The sequence below is a fragment of the Canis lupus genome, chromosome 19 (assembly GCF_048164855.1).
Source record: "Canis lupus baileyi chromosome 19, mCanLup2.hap1, whole genome shotgun sequence".
Classification (NCBI taxonomy): Eukaryota; Metazoa; Chordata; class Mammalia; order Carnivora; family Canidae; genus Canis; species Canis lupus.
This window is the reverse complement of record NC_132856.1, coordinates 20,367,405-20,384,260: the sequence shown is the minus strand read 5'-3', so window position 1 is coordinate 20,384,260 and position 16,856 is coordinate 20,367,405. Positions and strand designations below refer to the sequence as shown.

The 16,856-nt window shown below is 45.7% G+C and overlaps 1 protein-coding gene across 4 annotated transcripts in view; it reads right to left on the bottom strand.

The window, feature by feature from the left end:
• The window catches only part of PDZRN3 (PDZ domain containing ring finger 3), a 237,194-nt gene that overhangs the window by 42,111 nt on the left and 178,227 nt on the right, over nucleotides 1-16,856 (bottom strand). The window contains exon 1 of one of the 4 annotated variants that reach the window (XM_072785367.1): nucleotides 6,332-6,674. The exons of the other annotated variants lie outside the window; for them this stretch is intronic. Coding sequence (XP_072641468.1) covers nucleotides 6,332-6,400 — 69 coding nt within the window. The 5' untranslated portion in view covers nucleotides 6,401-6,674. Of the gene's footprint in view, nucleotides 1-6,331; nucleotides 6,675-16,856 lie in introns of those variants that run through there. 4 annotated transcript variants of the gene reach the window in all.

The following is a 16,856-nucleotide window of genomic DNA, read 5'->3' as shown; positions in this document are numbered from 1 at the left end:
AGCTCTCCTTGATCCCCACTGCCTCTCAAACCAAGATCCTTTTACTCCACAATTGAACACTGATGCCAATAACTTTATCTGACTTCTGCACTGTTTCAGCATATTCTTTATAACTGATGAGTATAATAAAATATATTTGAAAAAAAGATTATCCTGCTTGGCAGGTGACTAGTACACTGGAACAGGGACTCTTTCCCCAAAGTTAACCAACAGACACACACCACTCAATATGCTCTTGGTGAAGAAATAGGAAAGCAGGTCAGTCAAAGTAGAAACATTCATTCATTCTTGACTTTTCTCAGTGCAGCACTTGCTGTTAGGCAGCAGAATCCAAGGACATTTCACCAATGTTATGACACCTGCCACACTACTGAAGGTTATGTTGCTAGAAACCTGGCTTTGTGAGCTTTAGAGAAGGGATGCTATGTTCCCTGCTGAATCCCATGCTGGTCAGAGAATGCAGGAGAGTTATTTTGGCTCTGGCATGCCTCCGGACCTGCTGATGGTATTCTTTTGTGCCTGCGCTCCCTTACCCCCAATATAGCCATGACCTCTCCTTGCATTATTAATGACTCCAAGAGAAGTCATTTATTAAAGCTACATTTTTTCACTGTTCCATATGTTTCTTTCTGCCAGCCATGGCAGGCGTGTCACAGGAACGCTGAGGGAGGGGCAGTCATCTCCCCTGGGACTGTACCACCTGCCTCATGGCAATATGCAGCTGTATCTATGGAAGCCATTAGAATCCTGGGACGCGGACTCACTTGTCATTGCTAAAAGCCTTCCTAGACCAAAGTGGGACCTACCTGATACATTCCTCATTCATAAGTTAATTTGGTAAACATGTCCCAAATAGTTTACTGGTTATGTGTCAGGACCTGGGGTGTCACAGACAACAAGACAAAGTCCTTGCCTTCTTAGGACTGACATTTTTCCTGGGGACTGGGGGTTGGAGAAAATAGACAAGTTAATAAGTACATGAATTATGATAAGTGCTAGGAAGGAAATAAACTGCAGAGAGAGGTCAATATGGTTGGGTGTGGGGGGACCTCTCAGATCAGAGAAGGTCTCTGTGGAGAGGGATATTTGAGCTGAGTCTTCAAGGATGAGTTGGTGAACTATGTCTCAGATGGAGCGGAACAGTCAGCTGAAGGTTCTGAAAAGTGAGAGTAAGGTAGGTTGTGGGTGCTGCAAGAAACCTGCAAGGACCAGAGCAGATGCATGATGGGAACATGGCAGGCAACTCCCCGAAGAGGTAAAACAAGGCCAGACCACACAGGCCCCTGCAGGCCACAGTTAAGGAGCAGGTTTTATCTTAAGGGCATTGAGGGACCAATGAGCAGGGAGTGGGAAGCTCACTACTCAGCATAGGGTTGGTTGCGTAAACACGGTGGCTGAATGAACGATAGGTAAATGTCTTGTATGCCCTGTGTTCTCCACTGGCACCTTCGTGATCCAAATCACAGTCATCTCTTCCAACAGCTCGTTCTGGGCTCCTAACTAGTACCCTTGTTTCTTTTCTTGCTCCTCGTGCCCTACCAACATGTACACGATCCAATGTGTTCAACCAATCATCTGCTGAGGGTAAACGTGGTGACTAGACCTCCCAGGATTTCACAGCATAATTAAGGAGGCTGAATTAACAGATTATGCAGAAACAAGGGGACGCTTGGTGCAGGGATACATGGGTACACAGGACCTCATGGAAACTCAGTGCAGGGATGCAGAGGTGGGTAGGGGTTCATGGGAAGGCTCAGTGCAGGGCTACAACAGACTGCAGAGATACAGCAGTGCACAGGGTCTCATGGGAACACTCACAAAGGCACCTAAGCTGGGGTGGTAGCAAACTGGCCTCAGTACTAAAAGTAAAGCTAGAGAACTCCTTTAGAGTCACCTAATGCTTTGTGCCTAGAGAAGAGGTTGGTAGAGAGAGGGGAGCAAGTCCTGGTCTAACCCTAAGCCTTTCCTTTTCATTGCTTCATCAACATCGAAGTGCTTTACAGTCTACTGTTAATGGAGGAAAAAGACAAGACCTAGTGATAGATAAATGCCCACAGTGGAAAAAAATGACTTTCTCAGCCACGGATAAGCGCCATGTCATTAAGGCAAAAGGAGATGGGCTTTCTTTTTCCACACCTGCTTTACCTAAACTAATTTGGATGGTAAAGCTACTTCTAATAATAAAGCTTTTGGCATTGATAAGTTGTGTAAGCAAACATACTCTCACCCGCAGGAGAACTTAACCATGTTCAACACGTCTGTATGGAGGTCAAGGTTATGTTCATCCAGGGAACCACCATTAACTCTGTCCATACTTTATCATACCACCACCTGGCTGATTCTCAAAATCAACAACTGTAGGGAGCATAAAAGGCACAAATTCCTATTTTTTTGTTACTGAGAAGGAAAAGAACATGAGTTTTCTTAAATGAACCATTCTTAAACCTGCCTGGGAGTTTGATGGGAATGCTGCACTCCTGAACATTCTTCTCTTTGTCCACCATTTTCCCCTAACATGAGGGACCAGAGGCCCTGTCCCAAGTCCTCTCATTTGTAAGAGAACAGACCCAAATACTCCCAGGCTGATGGAGGTGCCAAGCAGCACGTGGCCCTGTTTGAGAATGCAAGGTCTCCACATTAGCTCCACAAAGGTGAGAATGATTTTTAAAAATTAATCCAAGTGTTCCATGTAACATAGGTCATCTATTCACTGGTTTTGATAAAAATGATTTGTATTAGAGAAGAATTCAGATTTTGGAATCCCAACACAGACATTGCTGCCATCCCCAGTTATAATTCCTTTGCGTTTCAGTTTATTTTTGAAATGGGGATATAATATCACCCATCTCTTGGTGCTGCTGTGAGGATCTTATGGAGAAATGTGCAGTCAGCACTTAGCACAGTGCTGGCACACAGTAAGTACTCAATAAATAATGCTATGGTTCCTGCAATGAACATCACTGAAATCGTATCATTATGTTCTCCTTCCCTTCTTGAAAATGTGTATGCAAGACTTTTAGTAAATGTATTAGTTATTATAATTTCTAGGTTGAAGTCCCAAACACAATTATTTCCTCATGGCCTAAATAAGTGAGCAAAGGTGACTATTCTACAAAGAAGAGGTGGAAGGAATGAGTGACACTGCGGGGTGTGTTACTCTTTTCCCCTTCCCCTGGCCTCCATTTGAAATCTCTCCTCAAAGCATCCACATACTGGCCTTCCCGTTGTCTGAAAGGACACAGCTGGGGGGATGGCTGATGCTTGGCCGGTGATGGGGTCCTTGGTACTAAGCCAACAGAGCCACAGACCTCTCCATCCCTAAGCCACTCCTCCTCCACCCCTTCCCCATAACCAGGGGACCGGCTTCAGCTGGGTTCTGGCTACAGCTCTAAAGCTGTCATGTTCCCTATGCCATCAACCCCTGCACATATGGGGATTTTCTGGGCAGTTAATTTAACCAAGTAGAATAACCTCGAAGCATCTTCCTTGATAACTTTAAAGCATCTTTCTTTCTTGTGTCTGTCCTTCCGCTGCAGCAGTGGTCCTGAGTGATCAAAGTCACCCGAGAGGGGCAAGTTTTCCAAAGCAGGAGACAGCTGCTAACTTCAATGTTAAATGTCCCACAGGTAGAGGCCCTGTCTTGATGCTTCCCGGGACTCTACAGTTACCATGAAAGCACAAAGACTGCTATACCTCAACTGATCTAACAACTCCAAGGTGGTCAAAGGGCTCCTCTTGTACCCTCCTCAGAAGTATTCCAAGGATCCCCAAATATTTCAGCGCATCCCTTAATGCACAGGGCAAATCACTGATATGTGTGCACTTCTTTGCAGTGCTTTCTGACAACCAGGCAACTTCATGTGCTGCTGTTGTTTTTCTAATGTGATTAAAGGTACAATAAGGTATGTGTGCAACAAGAGGCAAAGCCATTGTTCTGCATCATTAAGCTCACAGCGGCCCCAAAAAGAAATTGTAGGCAGCTTGCCAAAGGCCCTAATGAAGAGCATCTCTTTGAATTATCTCTGGATGAGGAAAGGATAAAGTCTGAGCCCCAGAATATTTGATCCTCTTTGCGCTGCTGTTACGAGGGCTTACTGAAGCCAGACACACTGGACCTTCTGGAACTGTAATTTATGGGAACCTTAATTTCTCTGCTTTTAATAAGGCTTTGCATAATAAGAAGGGGAATGCAGTTATTAATTCCTGCAAGTGTTTTGTGAATTCCTTTATGCTACGGTTCAGGACTCCCAAAGAATAGGAGAAAGGGGATTTTACTTAGTTGGCACAAGGGTAATGGGTCTGAAAAGTAGTTTGAGTTTCCTGAAAATAAATCTGCATGGCTTCCTAAATTGCTGACAAAGTGTATTCCAGATGGAAGTCATTTATCAGCAATTTACTGCATGATGCTTTGGCCAAAAATATTTCCACATAAATTCACCTAGTAAAAAACAAACAAACAGAATCCAGGTTCTTTCTTTTGGGGGGCTATGGGATGGGGGAAAGAGCCTAAGTAATATAGAAGAATAAGGCACAAGTTAACATCAGATTTGCAGGAGATGGTGTAGGGTTGTCACATTTTGGAGGGTTCCGTTGTAATTAACACACTTACAACAATGAATGCTAAATGATATTTTTGTGTACTGATAGTTAAAAGAAAAAAAAACCCCAGCAAGTTATTAAGACTTCATTTTTATGTACTATATTATATACAGAGTAGTGGGAAGTCTGTAATAAAACCACCTTGGTGATGGTTCTGTTGTTCTGCTTGTTTTGCTTCTGAATTCCTGACTCACTGAGAACTGGGGGCTCACTGCCCATTGCACATGACACTCTGGCAGAATTTGGATTACAACATCACCATATGATCACACAAGGGATGGAGGCCAGATCTCCAGTGCCAGTGGCACTTTTGCCCACGCCTCCAATGTGCTCCCAGACCGCTTTCAAAGGACAGAAGTCCAACAGAGTGCTAAGCATGAACTCCTATGTCAGAAGTGTATGTCAAACACTGATTTAAGATGCTTGTTTTTCGTAAACAAAAACATTGTTTTTGTTTTTTAAGATATGTGTACTCTGTATACAGGGTGGCTGGCAGTGGTGGGGTGGGGACACATGACCAAGCCCCAAAAGGTTTGTTTTGATCTCTATGCTTCAGTGGAGAAAAAGACACAGACACAGGCACACATGTGCACACGCATACACACACACACACACACACATCTTTTCTTCACCCAGGGTCACTTTATCATTAGATTGTTCACAGAGGCAGCCAATGCACAGAAGCAGCCTTGCTTCACTGTGTCTTTTTAATGCGACGCGCCCTCTGGTGGCGTGTGCAAAACTGGTGCCCAATTGATGGCTAATCAAATTCTTTTTTTTAAGCTGTCTGGCTCTTTAAAGAATATATTGATATGCCATTCATTGTGATAAATTAAGGAATAACCACCTTTGGTTTTTTTTTTTTACCATAAAGACCTTATTCTATCATTCTAATTAAAAAAACCTTTTGAATGGGATTATAATTTTTGATTACTGAAAAAAATTGTTAGAATGATTTAAGGGGAAAACACTTAACTGCCAAGTTCGGTTACCAACAACAGTGTGCAAACCTCATCGTTCAGGATAAAACTGGAATATTTAAAAATAAGACACTCAACATAGATGTAAGGTAAGTTATCTGGGTTATACCTTAACTGTCCCATTTCATCTCAATTGAATTTTCACATTACTAAGGATGCAGAAGTTTTGAGAAGTCATCTGCTGTGGATGACAGCACCTAAGATCAAATCATTTGCTCTTGAAGTTCTTAAAATTTTCACAGGGTGAGGTATAGAAATGCCAAGTGTGAAGCATAAATCCGAACCACATGTCCCAGCACAAGAAGTTGCTGAAAGAATCAAGTCTGTGGTCGACGCTTGTGCTCTACTCAAAGGCGCGCCTCATAACTATTTGTAAACAGAGACAAAACCGTGCAAGCATTAATCATCATCCCATCTTCTCCGACGTGTTCAAAGGGTGACCACGCTCTGACCCCTCCTAAGACATTCGCTGACACTCCAGAGAGCGGTCAGTTGTAAAAGAGCTTTGTGACATGCCTGCTGGATACATACTTTGTGACTGTCAACATCTACTTAAATATTCAAATATAGGCACCTAAGTGCCACTGTGAGGGCAATCACGTAAGAGATTCAAGAGAATGTACAGAAGAGTCAGAAGAGCTGTCTCGGTCAGAACACAAATACACACCCAAATCCCCAATTCCTTTCCCAGAAGTTACACTCTGCCAGCTGAGTGCCGGTACACTCCCACAGAATAAAATGCAATGCGTTACCTGGCAAACTTCATAGAGCAATTTGTACTGCTCCTCTTGCTTCTGCAGGCTGCACAAACTGCATCCCATGTTTAGAGAAACGTCAAAGGAAGGCTTCAGTACTCGCCAGCACCCGGGAAAAGCAGCGTCCTGCGTGCAGGCATGAAGGTATCCTCGGAGAGCCTCAGGTGCATCGGGCGGGCTGCAACACTTCACATTGGCGTTGCTCTCTAAGGCTGAAAACAACTCTCTCCCCTTCCACGCTTCCCCTCCTTCCCTCGCAGCATGCACACACACACACACACACACACGCACACACGAGCCCGTGCATGCACACACACACACACACACACACACCACTCCCTCCTCTGAGGGACTCTGGCAGCTGGATTGTGGTCCAATGCACACGCTATATATACTGCTGCTCATGCATATTAATCAGTTCTCATTGACTATTCATAACAGACAATGATACAGAAGCTATAATTGCCAACTATGACAGTTGAAATTTCTCTAATTAACAAGCAAGTGCTCCAGTGGTAGGGAATAATAAAAGACACTAACAATTTTGTAAGCCATTTTCGGGCAGTTACAAATAAACATGACTGCATTTTTAGCAAGGTCTCTTAGGATAGTCCCTAATGCATTTAAGCTAAGTAGAAATTCATTTTTAAATATATCATAAAATTTTTGATGATATAAAGTGTATTTAATGCTGCAGATAATGATGGCATATAAACGAGCTTTACAGAATGCACATGTTTTGAATAATACTCATATAATATTTAGAGCTTTACCAAGTTGTAGGAAATATGTGCCATATATGAATAAAATACAGAAATTTAAATTGCAGGATCTAAGTGTGTATATGCAAAGTAACCAGGGGGATGTAAGGAGATAGCCTGCCCTAAAGGTGAGCAAGAAGATAATCACTGCTAAAGTGCATTTTCAGTTCCCAAAGCAGAAAGTTCTTTCTTAAAGGGCTGCCCAGCTAAATGGAAGGAAGAGAAGCAACCAGCTTTGTGCCATCTCTATAGCTGTGTAGATGCTTCAGATAGCTTAGAGCCAACGCCACTGAGCTGTCACTGGCTACTACAGATCTGGATGTGATATTCCATGGCTGCCTAGACTTACAGAGCTCTGCTCTGTGCCGTGTGTCAAAAAAGCAGGGAGTTGCGATGATAACATGGAAGGTGAGTACTGACAGCATTTTTAAGAATTTTAATCCTTGCTGTCTTGCCTCTTGTCTCCCTTCATTTAGCCTCTGATCCACTAAGTTTGATGGCTTTTAAAACAAAAACTTTCTTTTTTCAAATGATCACCCCACCGGCTAAGTGAAAAGCACAGGTCCTATTGTTTCAATCCAAATCACTGATGTTTAAAATTCTCACAACTGCTTCCAAATCAGCATCGCACCCCCCTACATTTTATAAAGGTTGAATTGTCTCTCAGGAGGACTCCCACGTCCTGCCAAGAGACATTACAGGGCCTGAAGAATAATGCTCCCTTTCTCTGGGAGCCCAGACACACCTGTGATGTGAGTAAACCTATACATAAAATTCCACTTGGGCTGGTGGCCAGCAGATACATCTGGTCCCATTTCTCAGACCCAGAAGATGAGGCATGGCAACTTGTCACAGATCACCTAATAGCCTTAGCTTGCTGGGCGGGGAGGAAGGGAACCTTCATTTCAGACCCATACCTGGTGTCACCACGGTGGCTGGAGCAGAGAGCTGAGGCGTGCCACCAGGGAAAAGAAGGCACAGATGGGGCTGAGCAGTGGCAGTGACCTCTGACTTGCTCTGATGATGGATCCATGAGCAGGTTACTAGGAGCTCAGTTTCCTGATCCCTAATTAGCCATAAAACTACTTTGCAGAGTTTTGTTGTAACAATGTGGGAAAACACAAGCCAAAACCAGAGGTCATGCTTATTCACTGCCCTCATCCCCAGAGCCTTCCCTCTCTTTGTGGGTCTGCTCTCTTATTCCAAGAGAAATTTCAATTCTGCCCACTTCTGTTTATCCTCTGGCACACCATCTACTCCACCTGGATGACATCAAGAGCCTCCTGACACACTTCTGCTTCCTCTCTTGCCCACCCATAGACTACCCACTCCACAAGGTTGTCAGGTTGGTCTTTATAAACCAGAGACAGGATCACTTCTCTTGCTTGCTTGAAAACCCTGCCATGACTTCTCATCACACTTGGATTAAAATCACATTCTTCACTGGGCCTCCAATGCCCTAGAGAATCTATCTGGTCCTTACCCATTAGTTTTTCTACCATCATCTACTGGTGCTCTGGTGCTCACCTCACTCCCACCAAGCCATGTCCTTCTTCTGGGTTCCCTCTATCAGAATGCACCTTTCTTCTTCCTACCCACCCAGCACTGCCATCTCAGAAGTCTTGTTAGAAAGGCAAAGCCTTTTCTAACAAAAGCCTGTGCACCTTGTATGAATTCATTTCTCAATCCTCCAAATTACTGTGTGTATCATCCCATTCATTTCCTCAGTCTTTCCTGTTCACTTATGCTTGTTTGTTCCTCACTGGTCTCCTTCCCGGGGCAGGGAACTGTGTCTGCATTACCCTGCAGTCCAGCCCTATGAAGGTGCTGGGGAAACACATGTCCTTTGGTTGAATGAATAGGTGAAGGCTGACGTCTCACAAACTCATACCCTACGGTGCAAAGTATAATTTCCACATACGGAGGACAACGGTGTGCTTGGTTTTCCTCCTCCAATGTGGTGGGCCTTTAAATTTTCTTTTTTTTTTTTTTTTTTTGGTAAGGTTTTGTGCTTCACACTGGCTTGTATCCATATTTTCCCTGCACATCCACAGGTAAATGTAGAAATGGTCGCCTGCTAAATGGATAGGGAACTTATGCAAATCCTTTTGGTGTTTGTTAGAAAATGTTCGAATCTCATTCACAAGCCAGGAGAATTTTATTACATATTGCCCTGTATTTCAGAAAAGTTTCTCAAACTTTTGAGTTTTAGGAATCCTTCACAATCTTAAAATTACTGAGAATGGTGAACGGCTGCTGTTTATTTGGGTTATACTTATTGATGTTGGTCATGTTAGAAACAGAAATACGAAATTACGTATTTCTTAATTTATTTAAAATAGCAATAACCTACTATATATTAACATAAATAACATTTTTATGAAAAATTACCATTTTTTCCAAAACAAAAATAATTTTTTGAGAAGAATGCTATTGTTTTACATTTCCACAAAGCCCTCTATGTCTAGCTTAATTGAAGACAGCTGGCCTTTTGCTTCTGCATTCAATCATTTGTTATGTGATAGAAGGGCTTCTAGAATACTCTACTTCAAGTTCATTTATAAAAGAATGAAAGCAAAAGAAAAAAATAACATCTTGATGTTTTTATGAACATAGTTTTGACCTCAGACTCCCTGAAACAGTGTTGAGGACCCCCATCCCCCAGGTAGGCCTGGGTGACATTCTGAGAATTGCTGCTCTAGAAGAACACATCAATGAGCTAGGAGTCTAAGAACCTTATTCTTGGGGGTGGAGAGAAGAGCGGAGAGGATGCTAATTCAAATTCAACTCAGGGTTGGTTTTCCATTCTTATGATTAATTACATATTATTTGGACTCAAGAATGAAAACCACTCATACCCATTATGCCTAAGACAAGACTTGCCAAACTGATTATTGGCTTAGAAATACCCTTTCCTTTGTAAAAGTACATCTAGAACGGTTTCATTTTCAAAATGCTGCTTTCACAGAGTGAGAAACACAGCTGCGTGAAAGGAGGTTCACCTGTACTGTGATCCACACCGAGGCCTTGAATCCCATGGATCCAAGAGGCACAGATCTTAGCGACAGGAAGTTATTTACAATAGAACTGTTTGTGAGAGAACAGCTGTCCCAAGTAAAAAATGAAAAACGACCGGCCTCACAAAGACCCACACTGTTTGATGAAGATGCTAAATGTCCTTTTCAAGTTAGTAATCACATCATCGGAAAGTGCCGAGGGAGCTCACTCCTCCTGGGCGCTCTGTGCCATCAGACCCCCGGCTCTTCCTGCCTCCGCGGTAATGAGAAGCGCAGTGCAAAGGGGGGTCACCGAGGCACGCGCAGAGACAGCTAGAGGAGGCAGCCGAGAAGGGCCGAAGACGCCCAGGGAACGGCCTTGGTAAGCGTTCTCTGAACTTCTAGAAGTCATCAGGGATGCGATGCGGCGCGACAGTCAGCAGATAGAGACCAAAACTTACGTTGGCTTAATTGTGGAAACCTCTATCTAATCCAGCATATTATTCCAGCACCCCCACAGGGGTGCCCATTTGTCCACTACCTGTCATCTGACCTTCCCGTTTTCCCCAATGGGTGAGCGACGCCGGTGTCAGCGAACACTCTCTGTCAAACGGTAGGTCTTCTGGGAAGAGGATGACAAAAAATAGGTGGGATGACGGATCCACATTCGTGCTGAGAAACGGAGTCTCTCTGGGGGCCCAGCTCTAGGGAGCTGTGGAATCACCCTCGAATCTCTGACACCCGCCCACTGGCTCTGCCTTTCCTGAAGCACCTGTCAGCTTTTTTGGGAACCATGCGGCTTCATTACCTTGGTTTCTTCCCGGTTTCAATCTCGCTCTCATTTTGGTTCCTACTGTACAATGTGGCTGGAACAGTCCTACACACATACACACCCACACGGCGGGTAGAGCACCACCCTCAAGACCCAGTCCACACTTGCACACGTGGGGACCTGACCCCTCCTGCTCTGCCCAGCGGCCTCTGTCTTCTCTTGTTCTGCAGCATCAGGGTGCTTCGTGCCTCACATCTGTGCACATGGTGGGCCTGCGGCGTGCACCACCAACTCCACGGCCTTCAGCGTGCCCCTGAATCTCCCCCCCTCTGCCCCTGGGCCATGAGGCCCCTCAGTGCATGCTGCATTTTTGCCACCTCCTTTCTGGCATGCTTCCCACCGTGTGGTCCTTCTGTGTTTACATCACTCCCTTCCTCACCGGAGAGGGCACTGGACGAGACCAGGCCTGATTCAGCTATGGACACCCACCCCTCCCCCCAGCTCCTAACGCTCAAAAAATATCTCAGGAGTAAATCTGACCTCTGCTATTTATCGAGTGCTCCCTCACCAGGAGGCACTTTCCTGAGTTCTGAGAACACAACAGTGACCAAAATGGACACAGAGTCCAGCTCTCACAAGATCAAGGCCATGTACCTGGGAAAAGCACTTTTTATGCCTGCTATGGTCTGGATGCTTGTGTCCCCTCTCAAATTTATATGCTGACATCCTAATGTTCAGTGTGATGGTATCAGGAGGTGGGGCTCTGAGAAGTGCTCAGGTGGTGAGAGTGGAGTCCTCATGAATGGGATCAGTGATCTTATAAAAGAGACCCCACAGAGCCTCCAGTCCCTTCTGCAGTGTGATAATGCAGCAAATCTCTGACTTGGAAGTGAGCCCTCACCCAATCGTGCTGGCACGCTGATCTGGGACTTCCAGCCTCCAGAATTGTGAGCAATACATGTCGGCTGTTTATGAGCCCCAGAATCGATGCTATTTTGTTAAACACCCAAAGAGACTGAGATACTACCCTTTTGCAGGACAAAAATTGCTCCTATAAGCCTTCCATACTAGTCATGGCTGGAGATTCAGATCATAATCTGTTGAGGAAACAGCACAGTACCGTCTAGTTCACCTTCACCTTTGTTAGGGTGACACTTCAGTAGCCACCTTCAATGAGTTCTTGGACTAATTCCTGAGCAAGGGGTGAGAACTGCTGGGAAGCCAAGTGTGGATGAAAATCACAATATCACAGCAAAGAAAAGAAGCAACTGCCAACAGGTTAGAACACACAAAGACACAAATGTCATGAGTTGCAAAAATATATAATAGCAGCTTTGAGTGCAGTTTTGTTTCTGAAAAGCTCTATCAGCTCGGACTATCTGCTCACGACCTCAACTTTTATTTTTATAAACGAAAGGATGTTTTTCCTTTTGACTGAGGCCCTGCTGTCCTGAGGGCATGTCCTCTGGGCTCCAGGTACCTGATGAACACCCTGGCTGCCTGAGACCCATGGCTTGCTGTTTTCACCTGCAGCAGTCTGGAGCGAAGGCACCTACTGAACCCTGGGAGAGGTGGGCGTGAGAGAACGGTGAGGGCAGCAGGGTGCCATTCAAATGCCACACGGGCACATGGGTATCAGACTCCAGGAATTGCCTGATGACCCACAAAGCAGCTGGATAAGAATGTACCCAGAGGACAGGGATCAATCATGGGGAGGCTGGAACACGAGCATTTTTGTTGAAGGCAGCCAGTGGGAAAAGAGCTTCAAGGGGCCTTGGCTTCCAACAGAAAATTCAAGTGTTCTAGCAGGCTGGACCTTGAGGCTGCCCCTGTAGATGCTTTTATTCCTTGAAGGCCCTAGAGCATGCTGTGTTTGTGCTGGTTAACAGTGCCTCTTCTTGTTTCTGGTAGTAAGGGTGTGCCTTAGTTTCCCCAACTATCTTTTGAGATTCCTGGAGGGTGGATTCCTGAGCAAGTCATCTCTATGACCCCTGAAATGCCTAGAAAAACATCCAAACCCTCTCTAAATGCTTGTGAGTTCCTCACAGAGAAGAGGAAGCACACCCATTGGCCGGCTCAGGGAGCCAAGTGGGGAAGGGAGGTCAACTCAGTCCAATCCAGAATACCCTGAGAGCTGTAGGGAGGAAATTCACCATCTCCTGGGACCTTGGCTTCCCCACTTTACAGTGTGGCACCTACCCTCCCAAACCAAGCCTGTGGAGGGAGAGCGTTTAAGAGAGAGAAAGCCTACAAAAGCTCTCAGAACAGCCTATGGGTCTGCAATCAACCAAAAGAACCAGGGGACCCCAAGCCCTTCCAGAATGTTCTAGTACAGGGGGTGGCAAACTTTTACCATAAAGGGCCAAACAGCAGTTTACATTTTGTGGGCCAAGAGCAAAATCGAGAATACTATGCAGAAACCTATATAACAACATTTTATTATTTTTTAAAAGATTTACTTATTTATTTTAGTGAGAGAGAAAGACACAGAGAATAGAAGAGAGAAAGAGAGAGAAAGAGGAAGGGAGGGGTGGAGGGGAAGAATCTTTCAAGCAGTCTCCCTGTTGAGTGTGGAACCCCCGTGGGGCTCCTTCTCATGACCCCTGCGATCATGACCCGAGCAGAAACCAAGGGTTAGACACTTAACTGAGTGAGCCACCCAGGCGCCCCTATAACAACCATTTTAAAATGGGCAGAATACTCTTCATTTGAGGGCCGTATATAAACAGGCTATGGGCCTGGGTTTGGCCTGTGAACCAAAATTTGCCAACCAGACTATGGCAGAATGAACAAAGAGTTCCTTGATACAAATAGCACCATGAGGCCGTGCTCACTCTTATCCCCTCATTATGCAGGTGAAAACTGTGGTTGTGGGCAGGCAGTGTGAATGACCCAAGAGCACATGGCCCGGAACAGTGGAGAGGAGATCCAGGTTACCCAGGATCTGGGTAACCCCAAAGCCGGCAAGCTGCTGGGCATCACTTGCTTCCCACAACCTCACGTTTGTCAGGAACACTGATGCACACAAAGAGGCTCTAAAAGCTGGGTCCTTGTTGCGAAGTGGCAGGAGCTGCTGTAGAAAAAAATCTAAGTGACATAATATATTCGTGATGATCCTGATCAGCAGGCAAAATCTGTATAAATAAGTGGCCTGCTGAATAGGAGAGGCATGTCTTGCTGCAACTGTGATGTGTTCCCATCTCATGCTAGATATTATTTTCCTTTTTAATATTTATAACCACCTAGCAGCCTGACCCCTGGGGTCCCTCCTGAGTCCAAGGGATATGAAATGTGTCCGGTCCTCCCAGAGCCACTCTGCCTGCGTACCTGTGATGGATCCCTCAAAGGCTACTTTCTGAATGGCAGGAGGGGGTTACGAGTTTTGTAGCTCCATGACCCCGGCCAGCCTCCCGGCAGGCCTGGGGGTTATCTTAGGCCTGCCGGGAACCACAGGAGTCTGTTCCAACCACTGGATGTGGGATTTCTGATAGCAGGAGAGAAGATTCCAGGCCTGGAGTCCCGGCAGGAGAGACTGAAGAGGAGATGTGACAAAGACAGATGTGTGAAGACAGAGGCTGAGGGGAAGGGAAGATATCTGGAGAGGGCGTCAGGCCAGGATTTGGGGGAATTAAGACGAGGGCAGGCACATCCTTCAAAGACCTGAGGGCTTAAGCCAGGCTTACCTGCGTGGAGCCTAAACTGGGATGACAGAAAGAAAGCGTCAGGACCAAATAGCCAAGATGAAGGACACTCGGCAAGAGAAACGGAGGAGAGATTCAGAACTCGGGCTAAGGGACACATAGAAAGGGCACCGACTGTGTGACTGTGGATTCAGAGAAATGATCAGAATAAAAGGCTGGAAAAAATGTACATAAGGGGATAACTGTACGTGACAAAATCTTGGAGGGACAAAGGAGGAAATGTGACCTCATCTAATGACATTAGAGGTTACTGACCATATGCTGGACTGGGGCAGCATCTTTAAAATTTTGGATTAGGCACCAAGTAAAAATACAATCAGGAACTTTCACCTCGGGGCACCTGGGTGGCTCAGTGGGTTAAGTGTCTGCCTTCCGCTCAGGTCATGATCTCAGGGTTCTGGGATCAACCTTCAATCTGGCTCCCTGCTCAGTGGGGAAGTCTGCTTCTTTCTCCCTCTTCTTTCTCCCTCCCCGCCGCTCGTTCTCTCGCTCTCAAATAAATAATTTTTTTTTTAAAAGGAACTTCCCCCAAAATGTATATTTTGTGGACATCTTTTGATAAATCCCCCAAATCTGACACACGTGTTGTACACATGAGCAAGAGCAAAGACTGTCTCCCTGAGATGGGGGGAGGGGCACTGTGGTCCCCACCTCCCTCCCAGGCCCCCTCACCGGCCAGTTTACATGGAGTACACCAAGGTGCCCAGGCCCCTGTGGTGTCGGTAATGTATCATGATAGAAAGTGTAAGAGTATGGATGTGAGACCACAGCTGGAACCTGCAGGCTGGGTTGCTCCGAGGCCTGCCCCCCTCCACCTGTGGGGAGGAGGCAGTGCCCACCAACCCTGGGCTCCCGTGAGCTCATTGGGAGGGGGCGTGGGAACCAGGCTGCTGCCAGCATAGCAGCTCTGGCCAGGGGCGGGAGGAGGGAGGCAGCCAGAGTCAGTGCCCTGGGTGGAAATAAAAGCCTCGCTTCATACCTACCACCTACTGATTCACACCTTCTTATTAATTGCCTGCTATGAGCCAGACACTGTTGTTTAGTGGTAAACAAGGAACATAAAATCCCTGTCTTCATGGAATAAGCTGCTCTGCATCTGACTCACGGCGACCTCAGGACTACCGCTGTTCTCGCTAAGTTCACCGTTGGCTTCCCAAGGGGTCAAACTCCAACAATCCTGTAGTCCTTGGTCTAGGTAACTTATCTGCAGCAACTTCCCATTTCTACACTGGTACCCTCCAAACTTCCAGCCATAGGGAATCACCCTTTTCAGTGTATGGCCCCAACGCTATTTACTTCCTAGCTTTTTTTTTAAAAAAAGATGTTATTTATTTATTCATGAGAGACACAGAGAGAGAGGCAGAGACATAGGCAGAGGGAAAAGCAGGCTCCCATGCGGGGAGCCCGATGCAGGACTCGATCCCGGGACCCCAGGACCACGACCTGAGCCGAAGGCAGATGCTCAACCACTGAGCCACACAGGTGTCCCTCCACTGTGCTTTCAATGAGCCTGTTAGCTCTAAGTAGAATACCCTCTGCTTCTCACAATTTGAACTCCAAGCTTTCAAAATCCATTTACATTAAAGCCAATCCCAATATCACCTATCAAAATTCATTTCTAGATCCTAGGTGCTCTGCTAGAGCATTTGCTGTAATCTGGTGTGTGCTACTTTCTTGGGGGTACATCTTTCCATTTTCCAAATCGTGTGAATTGGTAAATGTTATGCTAAGTGTTTGGGATAGAATGGTGACTGTGACCAGCCTCTTCCTTCTCTGGGGAAAGCTTCAAGTTCCTGAAGACAGAAAGCCCACAGTGTTTTATGACAAATAAACGGCTTCATTACAGTGATTCATCAATAAGCAAGTATTTACCAAGCATCTGAATTGCACATCATGCCCCCTGAGGAAACACAGAAAAACTGTAAAACCTTGTCTTTATACTCAGAGCTGACAACCTCCTCTGAAAGACAGGACTGAACCATAAGGGGGTTAGGGGGAAGAGTCTGAGCTGCAGAGAGCAGAGGTTTAGGACAACAGAGACCATTGCTCCTAATGACCCCCAGGAGATAATGACAACAAAGCTCCTTGGGGCTATGATTCTAGGGTCTGCTGTAATTAAGATAGCCTCCGTGAAGGAGATAGGATTTAGGCTGGTTGTTGCAAGGTGCAGAGGATCTGAACATGGGAATAACAACCCAAGGGGAGCAATGTGTGCAGAACAGTGTGAGGGAGGACATGCTAGGTGCAGATGTAGCTGGGTGCCTGGGCCATGGTGGGAAGTCCAGGGAAATG